Source organism: Microtus pennsylvanicus, chromosome 2 (genome assembly GCF_037038515.1).
Source record: "Microtus pennsylvanicus isolate mMicPen1 chromosome 2, mMicPen1.hap1, whole genome shotgun sequence".
Lineage (NCBI taxonomy): Eukaryota > Metazoa > Chordata > Mammalia > Rodentia > Cricetidae > Microtus > Microtus pennsylvanicus.
This window is the reverse complement of record NC_134580.1, coordinates 60774646-60796010: the sequence shown is the minus strand read 5'-3', so window position 1 is coordinate 60796010 and position 21365 is coordinate 60774646. Positions and strand designations below refer to the sequence as shown.

Genomic DNA, 21365 nt, shown 5'->3' with positions numbered 1-21365 from the left:
ATTCACAAATACCAACCATCCCATCAAACCAGTCTACATTTAGGAAGCGAGGAGACACTCTGACAGCATACCATCCCTCCCTGTCTGCTTCCTGGCAGTCACGGGCGAGCAGATTCCTCTGTGAAATGCTGTCTTGCCATACAGGCTCAACTCAACAGGTCCCAGTGACTATCAAAGGCAATTATGAGCCAAAATAATCTTTTCTATTTGTAAGATGACTGCCACAGGTATTCTGTCACAGTGAGAGAATGCTGACTAAGACAACATTCAAGAATCTACATTTGATGATAAAGAGAACGTACACATGGATATGCATGGGTAAGGTGCAGATGGCATGGGATAAAACAGCCATAAAAAGATTAAGTGGAAGCTGAGAAAGTGTTCTGGGTTCTTAAAACAATAACAAAAGAATAAAATGTTCTTTTGAAGAGAAACAGGGAAGGAGAGAGCAGATGAGGCTGGGAGAATAAAGAAGGGTGCAGCATTCTCAAAGATGGTAACAGAGGACGAGACTCCATCTGAAAAGCAAACATGCTAAACCAATGAGCCCCTGAGAGCACAGCAAATGATCAGCTGTGCTGAATTTGCTGGAGTGAAAGCACTGGAGAGACCCTCTGTGAGGTGCCACGTCAGGAGGGGGACGCCCTCTGTGAGGTGAGGTGCCACGTCAGGAGGGGGACGGCCCTCTGTGAGGTGCCACGTCAGGAGGGGGACGGCCCTCTGTGAGGTGCCACGTCAGGAGGGGGACGGCCCTCTGTGAGGTGCCACGTCAGGAGGGGGACGCCCTCTGTGAGGTGCCACGTCAGGAGGGGGACGCCCTCTGTGAGGTGCCACGTCAGGAGGGGGACGGCCCTCTGTGAGGTGCCACGTCAGGAGGGAGACGGCCCTCTGTGAGGTGCCCCGTCAGGAGGAGGACGGCCCTCTGTGAGAAGGAAGGGGAGCCTGCACTGGAACTGGAAGCACAAAAGCTCTTGGATAGATGGGTTTCCAAGTCCAGTTCCTCTACCTTGTCACTTTGCCACACATACCTAGTATCTTCACTTGAGCCTCTGCTGTCTAGACTCCTGAAGTGAGTGTCTGATCATGTGGTACCCCAGCAGAGCTCTGTCCTCATGGAAATGTCAACACTGAGGATGAGCAGTCCGAACGGAGGGAAGGAGACTGAGTATGTGAAGTACTCCCTAAGGAGTGCTCCAAAAGCTAACCGTAATCCTTCATAAGGAGTCAGGAGTCGGCAGGGGCTGGAGAGATGCTTCCTGTTCTGTATTGGTTCTCTGCGCCCATGCAGTTGGCTTGTGGCTGCCTTGACTTTTGCTCCAGAGGACTGGTCGCCTCTGAACATGGGAACCTGCACTCACACACAAATGCGCCTAATTTAAAATACACCATAATCTTTTAAAAGGGAAACCAGAACCGCTGAGAGTCTTTCGGTGGTAGAGTGGTTGCAGGTGGTTTAGAAGGCCTTGGTGTGCAATGCCCCTCCCCCTCGGAAAACCAAACACTTCCTTCAGTGGAAATGATTACTAGGATTCTGGCAACGTTATTTAATACTCTAAAGTGGGAAATCTTACACTGTAATCTAAAGGTAAAATGAGTATAAGTGGGAAAATACAGTACTCCGTCTCCCACACGGCTCTCGTCCTCACACCAATGATTAGAAATCCTGCACCGAGCGTTTCTAACACACAGGATATTCTCCTGCATTGGCGCAGCCATGCAAGGACGGATACATCAACACACTCATTCCTGCCACTCTCAGTGGTAATCCTCAAGAACCATGCTATTCTGCCCGGACATCAGCTCTAATCAAAGCAGGTGATTTCATGGTGTTGTGAAGATCATTAGTGGTCCTGACAAAGAATAAGAAAACGTTACGTGGCAGGAAAATCAGACGCCCAGTAGTCACAAGAGGCACAACACACTGAAGAGCTCTGGACATAGGGCAAAATATGGAATGAGGAGAGCAACGAAGCTGACTATAATTACACTGTAAGAAATTAACCCTTCCCTAGGAGGCTTCTAAATACTAGGAGTAATTCCGAAACTGCTGGCGAAGCATAAGATAAGACGAACGGGGAAGACTCGCCTTTTTATTCCACTTTTAAAGCCACGAGGGCATTTTTTTTTCCCTGTGAGGGCATAAGAACTATTGTTATGGTACCTACATTTTTCTAATTTATACACTGGAGATTTAAATGCTGAGCAAGTGATTATTCCTTGTCCCCGAATGGGCAAAGCTATTCATTTCTGGAGCTTACGGAGACTTTCGCGGGAAGCCTAGAAGAGAGTGGCAGGAAGCAGTACTTGGCAAACAATGGCTTCAGAGTTCATGATTTTTCAAACAGCTATGACACACTATCCATTCATAGCTAAGCCACTATGTCCTTTCTGAAGTGTAATAAACAAAAATGAATATAATAGTGCAGAAGGAGCGTGATTAAAAACTATCCCTCCTTTGCTCTGGACACCACATTCTATCTGTGAGACTGAAGACCACAAATCCCCTTATCCTGGGCCATTTCAGCAAGCTGGTAGTGAACGTCCACTTCCACTTCATCACCTGCGGCTGGGACTCGTAAGAGTCCCAGAGTTAATCATTTTACCAACAACAACAGATTCTTTTGGCTCACGCTTCTGGAATTATGGTCAAATGATGGCCTCACTACTCTAGGCCTTAGGTAAGAGAAGGGGCGGGGTCCTACGATCACCACTGAGGGGCGGGCTGCAGCTGTGGACCACAAGGCCCCCCACTGTCTTCCTCCACCTCTCCCATGCTCCACCACCTCCTTGGGAACTGTCTAGTGACCTAAGCCTTCAATGTATGTTCCCCACTGTGAGGAGCCCCACAAGAGGCCCAACCTTCTGAAATGTCCAAACTAAAGTACCCATTGAGCGGCTGACTGTGTACAGCACTACACAGGAGATTTAGCGCAATTAAAGTTAACTAATGAGCATCACACTTGGAAAAGTTATTCTCAAAGTATAAGAGTAGAAGAGAAATCCTCCATATGTGAACATGTTTGTTTTACGCCCACTCAGTGCCCTGGCCCTGTTGCTGGATGCACGCTGCACACCTCACGTCCACCCTCCAAGCATCACACCCTCTCAACGGCACTCCAGGGACTCACCCCACTGTTCTAACACTGACTTTATTCACTGTTCAATATGACAATGTAACATGAAAACACACATAATCTTATTAAAGCAGATATTTAATAGATGGTTGAGAATATATAAAACACAATTACATTACATATTAAAATACATTATTGCATAGTAAAATAGTAACAAGATGAAGTTACATAGCATAGACTATAAAAGGTGGGGCATCTCCACTCCCTAAGGCTCACGGGGAGCTCCACCATGGCCTCTGGAGCGCTTCATCCAGAGGCTCCGGGAAGGTGGGCAACTCAGAGCATTCTATAGTAGTGGGCGCTGCCTTCCTCAAAAACGGGTCCTGCATCCCCACCCCCTTCTTTGTCTGAAGGAGTTTCCTGGGTCCCATTAAGTTCTACTTCATATTCTCTAATCTTAAAATCTTAGTGGATTCATTATCAAAAAGAACACAGTAACTTCTCATGTCTTTATTTGAAACAGATAAAAGGCACTGGTCAAATGAAACCGTGAAATTCTTCTTGGTTGCTTCAGCAAAAGATCAAGGTACTTGATTGAAAAACTGTAAAACATTAAAACCCCTCAGGAAAGGTACAAAGACCAAGGTTCACTCACGTAACTTTCTGTATTAAAATGAACCATACAGCACTATCAGATAATCGCCAGTTAAGTTTTATTTTAGATTCCTTTAGAATTAATATTTCATCAGACTAAATGTTCTTCAGTGAAACTGTAAAATTCTACATTATGATATTTAAAATTAAAGCAGTGGCTAAAAACATGTCACATGACCATAATGCTGCATCCATCATAAATCATTAGCTCATGTGCGAATCACCTGCTATTCAGACAGTATTAAGTCCACACCCCAGCCCCTCTTTTTTAAGGCTACAACTGAAGCATCAGTTGTAAGAGGCTTTGGGAGCAGCAGCGTGCTGGACCTCTAACCCTCAGAACAGGTAGGTAGAAAATGCAAATACACCATACAGGAGGGTGATTTTGAAAGACTCAGTTCTGGCAATTAAAAAAATAATGCTTAAAAACTATTTGAAGTTCACGCTTATTTAATAATATTTGAATGACAGAAATAAATAAAAAGGAAAGGAACATGACTGGTCCCAGGTTTGGTGGAGGAAAGCGTGGGCAGAGGCAGCGGCATCTGGGGGAGTCCAGAGTGGACATGACCCTGGGCCGCGTGAGGAGGGGGCATGGGTAGAGAGAGGGGAGAGAGGGGGACAAGGTGCAGCAGCCAGGAGGCCCAAAAAATGGCAAAACAGGCAGGTAACCAATAGCTGGATGATCTAGAGAGGGTAGCTGGTGGAAGGGCAGCCCAGCCCCGGGGCTGAAGAAGTTTCGGGCAGGGAAAGGGGTATGCCAGCCAGGAGGGCCCTGTGACAGGTATAGGCTAAGGGATGCTGGGAGAAGCTAGTGGCCAGCGTCTGCTTTGATATGTTAAATAGTTGCCCAAGTCATTTGTCACAGGTTTTAAACCTAATAGTATCAGCAAGGATTAAAGAATTTTGGAAGCAGTATTCTTTTATTAGCTATCATATGCTCGTTCTGCTTGATAAAAGATTTCATATCAAGTGCAGAATAGATTCCAGATAAACTAACCTCATTTAGAACATTTGACTATTGATATTAAAAGGTAGGAACACAGAACTGTCTCACTGTTGAATCGAATATGACATGTCAGTCCTAACATTAAAATTAAATGAAAAAACAAAACAAAAACCCTTTCAGCTGTAAAAGGATTAAGCTCCAAAATCTGTTCTAATTAACAATCGGAATTTTAAAAAGAGCATAGTTTTTGTCTAATTATAAAAAGAAGTCAACCTTACTCCTTTTGTTTACAACAGTACATCTCTAGGCTAGGAATCAAAAGGAGGAACAATTAATTTCTTCTTTAAAAAACAGTAGGGGAAGTAAAAGGTTAGGACTTGATAAAAATAGCACAAGGAAAAATATTAAGCAAGAAATGATGATCACACCTAATGTAAATGCTTACATATGCTGCACACAGCTGCGCCAGCTGCTGCAACCCCCTTTGATGCAGCAATTCTACCAGAATTTCAGACTGTGAGTACAGTCTTAGAAATAAAAGCATAAGGCTCATATCACAATGTATTACCTAATAATAGATACATCTTTTGCAGCATGATCTCGCTGGGGAAATCACTGGACAAAGCCAGTGATGTGCTCCAGACATTAACTGCAAGCCCTGCATGGTGGAAACTTTGTGCATTCATAATGGACATAAACACAAAGAAAAATAACAAGTAGTCTATAAACTTTAAACTAAGATCAGCTATAATTCAAGTGAAAATGTGTTTTTAAGGTAAGCACAGAAAAGGCACAGATGATATAAATCAAAGTCCCACATGTACCGGGACATGTGACATCATGACAAAACCATCTTTTTTTTTTTATTTGAAAACATTCTTTTACTAGTATTTGAATTAAACATATTTTTCAAAAACTAACTGTTTTCCTGGTTCATTTTACCATGTTGGTTCAGTTTATAATTTTTTTCTTCACTCTGGTGTTTTCTTTTTTTTTTTTAATTTATTTATTTATTAAAGATTTCTGTCTCTTCCCCGCCACCGCCTCCCATTTCCCTCCCCCTCCCCCAATTAAGTCTCCCCCCAGCCCGAAAAGCAATCAGGGTTCCCTGTCCTGTGGGAAGTCCAAGGAACCCCCACCTCCATCCAGGTCTAGTAAGTTGAGCATCCAAACTGCCTAGGCTCCCACAAAGCCAGTGCGTGCAGTAGGATCAGAAACCCATTGCCATTGTTCTTGAGTTCTCAGTAGTCCTCATTGTCCGCTATGTTCAGAGAGTCCAGTTTTATCCCAGGCTTTTCCAGACCCAGGCCAGCTGGCCTTGGTGAGTTCCCGATAGAACATCCCCATTGTCTCAGTGTGTGGGTGCACCCCTCGCGGTCCTGAGTTCCATGCTCGTGCTCTCTCTCCTTCTGCTCCTGATTTGGACATTGAGATTTTAGTCCTGTGCTCCAATTTGGGTCTCTGTCTCTGTCTCCTTTCATCGCTTGCTGAAGGTTAATATTCAGGAGGATGCCTATATGTTTTTCTTTGGGTTCTCCTTATTTAGCTTCTCTAGGATCACTAATGACAAAACCATCTTACATCTCAAGAGACTGAACTTTTGCTGGACCACATAGGCAGAGTTATCAACACATCCTGAGCTCACTCAAGACTGCTAGTCTGCTGTATGCTTAGCCTGGCTCTTTAAGTTGCTTTTAAGAGAATAATGCAGCAATCCACCTGTCACGCCCCAACTTGTCCAGCAAGGATGACGCGACCACCGGAGCTCTTCTCACTGCAGTTTATTCCAGGACTTTATTCACTTTCTCTCTCTCCTCCCCTCTCTCCAGGCAAACCTCTCCCAGCCCTTAAGTAGGCATGGGCTGCCAATCCCGGATTACCAGGTGGGCATTGCCCATAGGCCCACGCATATGCAAGCAGCTGATAATCATTGCGTGATAATAGCATAAGCCAGACTTTAGCCATAGGAGTTGATTATACATCTCCATCAGGTGTGGCTTCACGCAGCTCGCTACATCCACCTCTCTTGCCTTGGAGTTCCCGTGTAAGTAGCTTTGACAGCGAATGCATAGCTGCAGTCTTAGATCATGTGCTCTCCCAGGCCCCAGCCCAGAGCAATGCCTACATGCCATTTACGGAAAGTATAGATAGAGATGCTGAAGGGATCATCTCGGAGAGTATCCACCACGAATGCTGGATACTGGTGAATAAACAATGATTTTGCCATCTGGATCAGTTGAAGAAAGTGACTTAATCCCTTGTAATGCTAGCACAGATTTCTGTAAAGTGTTTCCTGCTTCTCCATGTGATTCCTGGGGTCCTTCCTTAGCTTTCTGTGCTGTTCATTAAATACAGAGGAGGCCCTTTGTGAGGGATAGACACAGTGACAGAGACAGACACAGGGACAGACACATGAACAGACACAGGGATAAACACAGGGACAGACACATGAACAGACACAGGGACAGACACAGGGACAGACACATGAACAGACACAGGGACAGACACATGAACAGACACATGAACAGACACAGGGACAGACACATGAACAGACACATGAACAGACACAGGGACAGACACATGAACAGACACAGGGACAGACACAGGGACAGACACATGAACAGACACAGGGACAGACACATGAACAGACACATGAACAGACACAGGGACAGACACACGAACAGACACATGAACAGACACAGGGACAGACACAGGGACAGACACATGAACAGACACAGGGACAGACACAGGGACAGACACAGGGACAGACACAGGAACAGACACATGGACAGACACATGAACAGACACATGAACAGACACATGGACAGACACATGAACAGACACAGGGACAGACACAGGGACAGACACAGGGACAGACACATGAACAGACACATGGACAGACACAGGGACAGACACATGAACAGACACATGGACAGACACAGGGACAGACACAGGGACAGACACAGGGACAGACACATGAACAGACACAGGGACAGACACAGGGACAGACACATGAACAGACACAGGGACAGAGGGACATGGTTCACAAGCTTTCAGGCAGGCGCAGACTGACTCACAGGCAACAGAGAACACAGAGAACATAAGGTAGAATTCACATCTGGACTTGTTCTTGGTTCAATGACCCCAGAGGAAAATGCTTTCGTTTCTCTTCTCAGTGCAATACGCTAGAGTCTAAGGAGAACAGGTGATTTTCTTTCTCTTTTAAAGAATTGAATTAATTTATATATATTTTATATGTAAGTACTCTGCATGTGTACGTGCAGGCCAGAAGAGGGCACCAGATGCGACTAGAGATGGTTGGGAGTCACCGAATGCTTGTGGGAGTTGAACTCAGAACCTTTGGAAGAGCAGTCAGTGTTCTTAACCCAAGTCATCCATTCAACCTATACGTGATTTCTTTATTAAAAAAAAAATAGTCAAAATATAGCATCTTTATTTCATAGAAGGGGCCATGTTTTAGGTCAGGTTGATTATAACAAGTCCTTTGAACACAGTAAACAAGTGTATTTGATTTTTAACGATGTTATTTTATTTAAACTAAATTTTACTCTAACTTATAATATTGACTTGAATCAAACAACTAATATTTGATTATTCTTTTCTTACTTTTGATTGCTTCTAAATTAGGGTGTTTTTCAAAACTCCTATTTATTCATTAATTGCACTTTCATTAAACTTTAAAAAAATGAAAAAGCAAAAAGATAAATAGTTCTAAATTAAAAGGAAAAATATTAAAATATGATATTTAATATTTTTTATCATATTCAGTCACCAGACTTTATAATTTAATATCTTTTATATCAACTTGTAGCCTTAAAATGAGCAAAGGACAAATTTATATCTCTTGCAAGTTTTCAGAGGAAGAAAATGACGGAAAGGAATAATCTGTTAGAAACAAATGCTGCAAGCGTGGGGACCAAGTACCACCAGCCACACATAGACACCTCTCTCTCCGGAGTAGACTGATGCCCTCTCCACCAGAGCCATCTCAGGGCCTTCTGTAAATCTGGCTAATATGCTAATGACTCACCACAGGGTCTCTCACAGTAGGACACACTACAGGTGCCCTTCGCACATGCTCACTTCTCCCATTAGGTAGGTCCTGGAGACCCATTCCCTACTCTGAGGGTCCCTGTTAACTGTAACCTGACAAAACCTATCACCTGGAGCTAGGTGGCTGGACATGCCTATAGGGCATGATCTAGCTTAACTCAAGTGAGAAGAGTCACCTGAACTGTGGGAGGGGCCATTCTCTGGGCAGGGGACCTAGAGTGTAAAAGGAGTGGAGGCTGGCTGAGTACCCTTTCACCCTTGGCCAGGCTGCCTCAAGCTCCCGCTGGCTGCTGCCATGGCTTCCTGTAATCCCCTTTTGTCAGTGGAGAAGTAACTAAGGCATTTACTCCCACTATTATGGGGCACAAGGTCCACATCAGTGCTTTATTGTAGAATAAAACAAAGTCACCGCATACAGGGTGCAATGCACCCTGATTTGCCTGAGATGGTCCTGACTTTTCCTGTGGGAAAATTTTTTTTTAAATCATTTTCAAAGCGTACTAACTGGATAAAGTAGAACCTAACTTAAAACCTTCAGTCGATTTACAGTGTGGACAGCTGGAACAGGGGCTGCAGAACTAAACAGAGTAGAAAAACTTAAGGTGAAGGCCGAGGGCAGAGCGGGCAGCACCACAGACTCCCGAGCTTTGATTCTTCAAGGGAATCTGCTCAGGCGAGACATCTCAGCCTGGGACCAGCACTGCAGGGACGCCAGGATTTCAGAAACCTTTACAGCATGTGTTTTGCTAATCTCCAAATATAAATCCAAAAATGCTCTGAAATCTGAAAGGTTTTGTTGTTGCCATTATAGATTTGGAGCATTCTGGATTTCAGATCTTTGAGATTTCTAATTAATAGACCATATGATGAACATTCCAGTCCCTAAGCATTCCAAACCGGAAACACTTCACACAAGGTATAACAGTGTACACACAGTTTCCCTCACTGGGCAAAGCCTTTGGAAAACACCCATTTATCCTCTTTAATGTATACTAGGGATGGGTCTTACATGCTGTTCTTCATATAAAAATAATTTTTATGAGACTAAACTTCAGAAAAAATATTCCATATTAATAAGGTTTTGCTGTCTTCTGAAATGGAGTATTTTATTGATGTATAAATCCACATAATTAAAATATACATTGTTATGGGGTGAATTGTATTGTCCTCAAAATTCATTTTTTAAGGTCTCAATGCTAGTACTTCAGAGAGCCATTGTAATTACATGGAGACTCTTTGGTGAGGTAATTAAGTTAAAATGAGGTCACATGGGTGGGATATTATGATGTAACTTCAAAAGACATTAGGACAGATTCCAGGGCATGATGTAGGAAGATGGCATCTAAAAGCCACAGAGAGAATGCAGAAGAAACTATTCTTGCCACATCTTGATTGTGGGCTTTTAGCCTGCAGGCTCAGGAGAACACACATTACGTTGTTTAGTCTGGGTGCTGTGCTATGGCAGCCCTGGCAAACAATAGGTCCGTCTACACGTGTCTGCGATTCCTAAGTGGGGAAAGGCTCACAGAGAGAACACAGCTGACTCCTTTTAAAGCATGACTTTCTGCTGATGTTTCTCCAACAGGAATTTACTAAGAGCAAAGGCAAGGCTAAGCAAGAGTCCAGCAGCCCTGATCTCAAGCAAACAGACCAAAGTAAGAAGTATAATTTAGTCCTGATGCATTGATAATAAACTTACAATTTGATATTAAATATGTCCAAATTTCTGTGGCTTTTCACATTCCATATTAGTCCTTACAACTCAGCAAACAGTTGTGACTGACATTCTATAGAATCATATACGGTAATAAAAATGTATTCCGAGGCCAAAGCCGAACAGATTGCAGTGTCACAGAACACAGAAAGCTCACACATGAATTCAGATTCCAACTGTGGCTAACCTTGAGAAGCTATCATCTGTTGGATTTTTGTAACAGTTGTCTGAAAAAGATTGTTAAAATACTCCTTTACGTTTTTAGTTACATATCAATTAGATTATTTTCACGTATCAAATAAAACCTTATGTTTGAAAAGACTGAATGCAGAAACAGATGTTGAGAACCTAGCTGCTTTAAATCCATCAATAAAGGCTTTACAATATTATAAAACAACAATACTGTTGACTCTTTTGTCCTGAAAAGTCTACTTTAATAAAACTCTGCTATAGTCACAAGGTTGCAATAAACTCTTTCTTGTTATTGTAAATCAAACTTGTAAGTTTTAAGGCAACTTCTCAGCTTTAATTTCTAGTACAGTAAACACTGGTAGTGATCAAACACACCAACTCTTACTGGGCACGGTGCTGTGAACCAGTGATTCCATACTAGCCTCGCAAGGCAGGGGGATAAGAATGTAGGACAACTGGGCTACACAGTGACATCCCGTCTCAAAAACAACAAAAAGGGGTGTGTGTGTGTGGGGCACAGACCAGTAATCTCATAATCTCAGCTTTGAAAGGTGGAGGCAGGAGGATTAGTCAACTAGCCACAGCTACTTGGAAGAAAGTGTGGGTGACAGAGCTCCTGTCTTTAGTGCCCACCTGCCCACCCGACAACAGCAGTAATAACAGAGTTAGAGGTGAGGCTGAGGGGTAGGAAGGACACTTGCCTGCCATGCTCAAGGCCCTGCTTGGTTTTCACCTGCAGCCCACTGTGGAAGGGACCCGACTCCCACAGGTGTTCTCTGACCTCCTCACGGGTGCCAAACTCATACAGTAATAGATAAGATAAAATTTAAAAACCTTGTTTTTGAGGTATAAAATCGATACACAATTAAATGCCTGTGAAAAAGTGAAAAAAATGTGGACGAATGACGAAGACGACTTTGATTTCTGGAGACCAGGTGTGTTTGAGTGTTTAGTGAGGACAAAGACCAGAGCGCATGGTAAGAGCACTAATGTCCTGAATACAAAGTCAGAGATATAAAACCAACAACAAACTTCCAATTCTGCTTTATGGAAGAAAAAAAACACAAGAACTGTAAAATTTATAATAGAAACTCAGTGGACTGATAGTGTGGTGTGACTTTTAACTACCCAAATCTTATCAATAATAGAGGGAAATGAAGAGTTATTAGTAATTATTAATAGTAAGCTATTTCCATATATGAAGAGATAGTTTTTGATATGTGGTAACTACAGTTAATGGGGCAAATGCAGTAAGACGCTGGAAGTCATCCACAATTGACGGCTGTGCCGCCATGGCCCGTGGTCACGGAGCCGTAGCTCAGGTGGGTGAAGACTCTGCTCCTCTCACTGACTTCTGCTTCCACAGAGCCAAGGATGCTAACAACTGGGCACACAAGTAAGCAGGTTCTTGTGGAGTATCTCTTTATCTCACCTAAAACATCTAACCAGACACTTCATTGCTAAGGCTGTAAATTCTAAGGATAACATTCAAAATTAATTTCATTTTACACAAGTTTGCATGGAGAGAAAATACCTAATTCTACTCGAGCTGACTTTTCTCTTGGTTTAACTTTCACATGAAAATAATTACATAGTCTGTTTGGAAAAGTATAACCAACCCTCAGGCATGCAATATCACTTTATCTTATGAGAATTTCTCCATGTTCCAGTTCCTTCCTTCCTTATTACATGCTGTGAAAGCAGCAATAATTTTTATAGCCAAATATCACTTCATAAGATACCAGGTGGCTTTCAGTATTTACCATATAAGTCATGCATGAAATTTAAACATTACAAAAGATGACTTACCAGTTGACACTCCTGAAATATGCACATTTTCAGAAAGTTCTGCAAGAGCCCCATTTCCTAAAATCAAACATAATAAATAAACTAATTTCCAAGGTAAAACTCATAGAAAAAATTCACATTCTTAAGAGAAAACTATGCAGAATGACTTTCAATTATCAGAAACTCAATTTTTATAACAATGTACAAGAAAGAGTAAGACACAACATTTTGGAAATCACAATACAGTGCAATGTAGAGATCTCTCAACCCCAGAGAGCCGAGTGCACCAGCAGGAGCCATCAGCTACAGATCAGCAGGAACTGAGCTGACTGAAGAGGTGATGGAGTTAAGACACACTGTTCAGAGCCTGTCCCGTGATGCTCCGGTGCTCTAGTTTATCAAAGGTCTTCTGTTGTCTTGTATATCTTTAACCTTTTTCTCATGGTTTTAATAGTTTTATTTCTCACTCTGGAAGCCACTGATTTCTACACTTCCTTCCACAGAAGCGGAAGGAACTTGCCAAGTGCCACTGCCACCTACTAAGGTGTCCGCTCCCAGGGATTAGAGCACATGGAGTCCCTTCAGGTATTCATGTGGTAGGAGACATTTTCACTTTATTATAAATCATTTTCCATCAATATCATCCTCCCCAACACTGTTGTTTGTCTGGAGACAAATCCTGGATCCTGTGCTTGCACGGAAAACACTCTACCACTAAGCCATGCCCAGCTCTTTCTTGAAGCCAGTTGAGTAAAACGTAGGATGTGGAAGGAGAATTATTTCAGATTGAACATGGAGAAAACAAAACTGCAAGACTATAACCGATAACCTTCCTTTTCTGAGTGCTACACTTTCAGGATTAGGGATCATCGCCCAACATCCTACCTCATATACTACACTCCAGGATTAGGGATCATCGCCCAACATCCCACCTCATATACTACACTTCCAGGATTAGGGATCATCACCCAGCATCCATCTCTACCTCATTAAGAGGTGTAAGAAGAGAGTCTGTTTATTTGGCAACCCTGGCAACCATTTTTTTTAACATATCCTAGATCAGAAGAGCAGATGCTCAAAACATTGACAGATGAATACATAAGAGATGTCATGATTCCTAAGATGAAGCCATGTCATGACACATAACATTGAACAGTTGCTCATTTTTTCCCAACTGGGCAGAGCACAGAACTACTACTGCAGAGTGAAACAACCCCAGCAGAGCCAGCTCAGTCCCCACAGCTGTGTTCTCAAGTGAGAGAGACTGCTTCGGCCCCTCGGTTAGAAACAACGCAACAGAACGAGAGAAAGCAGGGGCGTGAGACATTAAATACACGAGCAAACCTGGCCCAGCTTATTTTAATCACTGTTTCATACCACATGAGCACCATTTGTTTTTGCCCAGCAAGGCAAATCATACACGTGGAAAGCTAGAACCATTAGAAAGATCCTGTCCACTTCTTCACCACACACAACTTACTCATTTTAAAGGGAAAGAAACAAAACAAGAAACACATTTGCTAAGCAACCACAGTTTGTCAAAGGGCAGCATCCACTGCCCAGACCTTCGCACTCCAAGCAGAGGGACCCAAGTGAAAGCTGTGTAATTGGAGCAGCACTGTGGTGTGGGCTTGGGCACATGTACAAATTACAGCCGTGCTTCTGATATCCTTGAAGGAGGATAGAAAACTGTGGATTTTAATGCTAGACCTAAGTTACATGAAGTCTTTTTCCAGAGCAGTAAACACGAACAGGCTGAAGGAAGAAAAGTGGCACACTGTGGGTTTCAGATGAGGTGGCCAAACGTCTACCACCAGCTCCAGCACCTGGTGTGCAGGCTAGTGTGTTACCTGCATACATGTGCACGTCAACACAGACTCTGACAGGTCTACAGTGTGTAAACCTGTAAACTCCAGGAACAGGGTTAGACAGGCATGCTCTGCACGTTTAAACAAGGACTGGATTTGCCATATATAGGCACAGATTTCTTTAAAAATGTTATTCATGCTATGTAAAATACCAAAAGACAAGTGAGCAAATGTCATCGCCTTTCGTTCTAGGTGAACAGTACGTGGCATTGCTCAATGCTGAAAACGTCAGATTTCAGAGAAGCATCGTGCTATCAGAAACCGCTAACACCCTCAAATAGAAAAACTGGTCCTGTTTCTTTCCTATATACTCATTCCTGTGTGGACACAGTTCTTCCCAGAAGTCAAAAAAAAAATGATAATCTCTGTTCACATTGAACATTTTGTTGTTATTACCTCAGATGTTTCTGACTCACATCAGCTGAACCTGATAACTTAATTTAGGTGTCCTGCTATCAAAAATATTTTAACAAATGCATCACTTAAACTTCCATGTTATCAGTGACAACCCAAAGGAAAAAGTTCTGGGTCCTCCCACGTCAGGAAATGAACACCACAGATGCGCGTGTTTGCATGTGCGTGCGCGCACACACACACACACGCACACACACATACACACACGCACACACACATACACACGCACACACACATACACACGCGCACACACATACATACACACACACATACACGCACACACACGCACACATGCTACCTTCTTTACTGTGGCAGCAGGACTCACAGTCTCTACAGAGTCTCACGGAATGCTAGCCTTACTGATAGCAAATATTGGAAAAAGGAAGCACTGTAATAAATATCACTTCTCTAACCACATGTCAGCAGCCGGCTAGTTAAAATGCCAGCCAATGGAGCGGGTGACACCTAAAAGGTTTTCAATGTAAACTTCACTGGTACCTAAGTCTTCTGACGTATTTTGTTTCTAGTATCACTAATTCAATACTACAAGGGGCTAATGGTCTTCATTTCACTAAATAATAAGAAGGGTTAATGGTCCCCACCTCACAAACTAGACAGGATTAATGGTCCTAACTAAACACTTTGTACGCTTCTGGAGTTGTGACAACCAGGAGGGAAGTTGTGTGACGCTCAGGTATGTGTGTGGTGATGGCATAAATTCCAGTACTGACTGCTGGGATCCGACCCCAGCTCTGTGGCATTTAGACACTGACATTAATTGGATGACTTCTTGAAAGCCTGGCTTGTTCACTTGTATAAAGTGGTGGTATTATAAATAATGCTTATATTTATGGTCTCTCCATCTGGTGGTTTCTTTCTGTTCTCTCTTCATTCAGTAGCTAAAGCTCTTGAATAAAAACCACACCGAAGGGTTGGCAGCTATGTGCCAGCTAACTCCTAAATGCCTTGCAAGCATCCGTTAAGTGAGCCCTTAACACTGAACAGTCATTTTACGTATGAAGAAACCACAGCTTCTTACATTTTAGTAGCTTTCTCTTCAGAGCAGTAACTGCGTAGAACCCTGGACGCAGTCATTAGTCACTAAAACATCTATATTGCTTACTTTAGAGACGAACTCAGACTCTATATCAACTCCCACGGTGTATTTCTCACTTAAAAACAAAGGATCCAGACATGCACGCACTTCCTGTTTATGAAAGAAACATTGCTTAGCTCTTGGAGTTAAAACCCATTGGAAACAGCTACCCCAGTCCAGATGGACAAGCAGCGTTAATGACTGAAAGCTCATAATAGTGCATTCTTGGCGTCCTACGATTTCTTTCCACCATATAGAGAGCAGTTAGTTATGAGACTTAACCACACACACACACATACAGAGAGCAGTTAGTTATGAGACTTAACCACACACACACACATACAGAGAGCAGTTAGTTATGAGACTTAACCACACACACACACATACAGAGAGCAGTTAGTTATGAGACTTAACCACACACACACACACACATACAGAGAGCAGTTAGTTATGAGACTTAACCACACACACACACATACAGAGAGCAGTTAGTTATGAGACTTAACCACACACACACACACAGAGCAGTTAGTTATGAGACTTAACCACACACACACACACACACACAGAGCAGTTAGTTATGAGACTTAACCACACACACACACACACACACAGAGCAGTTAGTTATGAGACTTAACCACACACACACACACACACACAGAGCAGTTAGTTATGAGACTTAACCACACACACACACACACACAGAGCAGTTAGTTATGAGACTTAACCACACACACACACATACAGAGAGCAGTTAGTTATGAGACTTAACCACACACACACACATACAGAGAGCAGTTAGTTATGAGACTTAACCACACACACACACACACATACAGAGAGCAGTTAGTTATGAGACTTAACCACACACACACACATACAGAGAGCAGTTAGTTATGAGACTTAACCACACACACACACACAGAGCAGTTAGTTATGAGACTTAACCACACACACACACATACAGAGAGCAGTTAGTTATGAGACTTAACCACACACACACACATACAGAGAGCAGTTAGTTATGAGACTTAACCACACACACACACACACATACAGAGAGCAGTTAGTTATGAGACTTAACCACACACACACATAGAGAGCAGTTAGTTATGAGACTTAACCACACACACACACATACAGAGAGCAGTTAGTTATGAGACTTAACCACACACACACACACAGAGCAGTTAGTTATGAGACTTAACCACACACACAGAGAGAGCAGTTAGTTATGAGACTTAACCACACACACACACACAGAGCAGTTAGTTATAAGACTTAACCACACACACACACACACACACACAGAGCAGTTAGTTATGAGACTTAACCACACACACACAGAGAGCAGTTAGTTATGAGACTTAACCACACACACACACACACACACACACACACAGAGCAGTTAGTTATAAGACTTAACCACACACACAGAGAGAGCAGTTAGTTATGAGACTTAACCACACACACACACACACACAGAGCAGTTAGTTATGAGACTTAACCACACACACACACACACACACAGAGCAGTTAGTTATGAGACTTAACCACACACACACACACACACACAGAGCAGTTAGTTATGAGACTTAACCACACACACACACATACAGAGAGCAGTTAGTTATGAGACTTAACCACACACACACACATACAGAGAGCAGTTAGTTATGAGACTTAACCACACACACACACACACACACATACAGAGAGCAGTTAGTTATGAGACTTAACCACACACACACACATACAGAGAGCAGTTAGTTATGAGACTTAACCACACACACACACACAGAGCAGTTAGTTATGAGACTTAACCACACACACACACACACAGAGCAGTTAGTTATAAGACTTAACCACACACACAGAGAGAGCAGTTAGTTATGAGACTTAACCACACACACACACACAGAGCAGTTAGTTATGAGACTTAACCACACACACACACACAGAGCAGTTAGTTATGAGACTTAACCACACACACACACACACAGAGCAGTTAGTTATGAGACTTAACCACACACACACACACACACACACTTGCAAAAACAAAACAAGCAAACCAGTATAGTTTGTCTTTTACTATATTTAAAGAAAAAGTTTAAATACCTAGTTAGGCTCGTCAAGCTCTCCAGACTGGTTCTACCTGTAAAATCTCATCTGATTTGCATCCTCATTCTGCCTGAAATTTCAATTGCAGTAATGAGTTTGCTCTAGAACCGTATCAGAGGTCCTGCTGTACTTTACACCTGATGGAGGTGACTTTGATTCCCTGCACCGGGTTAGGCCAATCTGCAGTGGGCTTCTATGACGTTAATACACTGCTGAACATGCAGCCATTTGTACACACCTCCACGAGGTCCTACTCTTGGGAGGAGAGTCGTGGGCAGCAATGGTATAAAGATGGGTTCTGCTATTTTTCCATGCACAGAACATGACATAAATAGGGATATGCAGTCTTTCTCTAGCTGCTCATATAAAGAACACGTGACATAGGAATAAGAGTTAGACCAAGTACTGGCCCCAAAGGGGCTGGCAGTCTCTTGAGAAAATTACTCAACAATACATGAAATAAAAGCAAGGAATGCAAGTGTCCTACTCATAGAGGGAAATGTTAGGGACTTTCTGCCAAAAGTAAGACTCGGGGATAGTGTGCACACTCTATCTAGTTCCCATATCAGGCAATTCAACTGGTAATTCACAGACACTGAGAACTGCAAAAGAAATGCCAACCTGTATCTGTAGATTATGTAACTGCACATTTATTTGGAAAATTCTAGACTGTAAAAAGAAAAATAGCTATGGGGAAAACCAGTGAAGGGTTGGGACTTGAAATGAGCATACACACACACACACACACACACACACACACACACACACACACACACAGAGAAAATAAGCGAAAATAAGAAACTCACACATAAGCCTCCCCCTACAGGTCATGACAAGAACTGGAATAATCCACCAAGTCCCCGCTGAAAAAAGCTGGGGTAACGGTGACTAAAACTCAGGTCTAGACAGTAGTCGATGATGTAAGACGGCGACTGCTGGGACCAAAGGGACAACAAGGTGGGTTCTGTTATTGCACAGGCTTTCTGCCCGGAGAGCTCCTGGACCAGGAACATCCTGGCAGAGCAGGGAAAACTTGTTAGGCCGAGGGAACAAACTGGGATTGAGAGGTAGCAGTAATATTAAGTACATGATAGGCTGAAACCTTGCAAAAACAATTACCCACCTCCCCAAATGTGTATCAAGGCCATCAGGGTCCTGGCCTTAGACTAACCCGCATGAGTGTATCATGAGTCTTCCCAAGCAGACAGATCAAGCCTTGCTACAAGGCAAAAGTTACACTTCTAGTTCACCCAATTAAAGTTCTTTCAGGTGTGGAAAAGCTCTCAGGCGGAGTATTGCAGACGATCGCCTGGGTATCACCAGCAATCAGAACATGCACAACGCAGTGGGGCTGACTGAGTGCTTTACTCATGGTTACCACTCCTATCCCTCTCCAGAAACTTCTCTGGAACCTCCCCAATGGCTCAGTGTTAGGTAAGCAAGCTTGCCACCAGCCCCGATGACCTGAGTTTTATCCCTGGACCCCCACACGGTAGAAAGAGAAAACTGCCTTCTGCAAGTTGTCTTCTGAACTCTACAGGTGGGTCACAGAATGCATGTGCATACGCACATACACCCACACAACCCAAATAGATAAATTCATTACTTAATAAAAGTATAATAAAATATTTTTAAAAATTGCTAGTGAGAACACAAAATTGCACAACCTTTTAGGAAATTTCTTTTCACGATGAATATGCACTACCAAACACACACCTATGGAAGGGAAATGAAAACATTAAACAAGCGAACAAATCTAAAAAAGCCAGGAAATGTCTAGAAGGAGCAAGCACTTAGAAATTCTTTATGAAACAGCAGCCAGCACCAAGTCCTCCTTTATGCCCTAAAGCCCCGCCTTTGCTGTGTGTCTGTCTGCTTCAAGTCTGCACGAGCCCGGGAATCACTGCAGGGCATCTGCCAACCTGTCACCCTCCTTCCAGGCTGAAGGCACGGGGCCTGTTGTCACTCTGGATCCCAGCACCCCAGCAGCCACCTCACACAACCAGACTGCTCCCCTTCTTCCTTAGACTACCATGTACATCCACAGTGCTGAGGCCTCCAGACCCCATCCTGGGTAGACAGCTAACTATGTCTCATCCAGATGTGCTCTGAGCCTTCTTGTCCTTGTCCTAATCCTTCCTTCACTTAAAACCAAAGCTCATGTCAGCACCCCAAAGATGTACGGAGGTACTGGACCCTTCGTGTCTCTTCTTGGTGCATCAACTGCATTTCCTGCCTTTTTGCCATTCCTCTTCTCTTTAGTTGGGGTATGGGCATGCGTGGCCCAGCCTTGCCTGTCGGGGCTGCTGGAGGTGGGACTTTAGCCACTAAATCCAGTTACAGAAACACTTCACAGAGAGACAGGAAAGATCAGTAGTTTCTACAATCGGTAGCGAGGGTAACTGACCTGTGGAAGCAAGGAAAGAACAGTCTGAGATGATCGTGTGGTTCCTGTATTTTGGGAAGTGTCTCGTGTGCACTTATGTCAGCAAAATTCACCAAAATGTATGGTCAAAAAGAGCACATATTAATGCATGCAAATTTTACCTTAATAAAGTTAATTCAGAAAAAGGAGAGGCAGGCTGGACTCCAGACAAGATTTGGTTCGGAGATTTAGCTTCCTGGCGCTAATCCTGCTGGCTGCTGTCATCCTCAGCCTAACAAAGCAGCTGCAGTGGTTCCAGACGTCACACCCACAGGAAGACAGAATGCCAGTCCTGTCTCTCTGTTGACAGCTGTTGAAGTTCCATGACAAGTTTCTCACAAGAAAATGAATGGAAAGAGGTCCCAGGCTGAGGGTGACGTGTTAATTTAAAACATTATTAAGAAGAGAAAAGGAACAAGCAGATGGCTGGCGAAGGGCAAGCTATAGCTGCAGCGTCTTCCTTCCTTTCGAATCAATCCGATCCTTACCCTTACCTAAGGATCCACGTACCTGGGGCTCATTTTTAACTGTAACTTCCTGTCCCTTTAACCCGCACACAAGCTCTGCTGTATCTTCACTTCCCAGCACTTCTGAGAAATGACACGGCCCAAGTAAGGTAAGGCAGCAGCCAAGTGTTCGGGGATCATGCCAGTGGCAAGTGACTTTAGAACATGGTCAGCGTTCTGGGCCCTTTAATGACATAACGAACTTGGGCATTAGCCATGAAAGTCAAGAAAGGAGGCAGGAGGCATGGGGACACTGCCTGCCTCCCAGTAGATAAGCACACAGCACAGACACACCACCTCACTCGGCAGCCATTTGGTACATGTGGAGGATATTGGTCATCTGAAATGAGGGCACTGTACTGTAACAAATAAGTTAATTTGATTTAATTGTAATTAATTCAACCATAGATTCGAAACAGCTCCTGTGGCCATGTAGACTTGGTTCTAAATCCAATTCCAACTGGAAAGGCAGAGGACAGGAAGCATCTTC

At 43.3% G+C, this 21365-nt stretch overlaps 1 protein-coding gene across 2 annotated transcripts in view; it reads right to left on the bottom strand.

Annotated features, from left to right (window-relative positions):
• The window catches only part of Lrp12 (LDL receptor related protein 12), an 87880-nt gene that overhangs the window by 23447 nt on the left and 43068 nt on the right, over positions 1-21365 (bottom strand). The window contains exon 2 of one of the 2 annotated variants that reach the window (XM_075961087.1): positions 12467-12523. The exons of the other annotated variant lie outside the window; for it this stretch is intronic. Within the exon in view, the coding sequence (XP_075817202.1) occupies positions 12467-12523 (57 nt within the window). The remainder of the gene's footprint in view (positions 1-12466; positions 12524-21365) is intronic. 2 annotated transcript variants of the gene reach the window in all.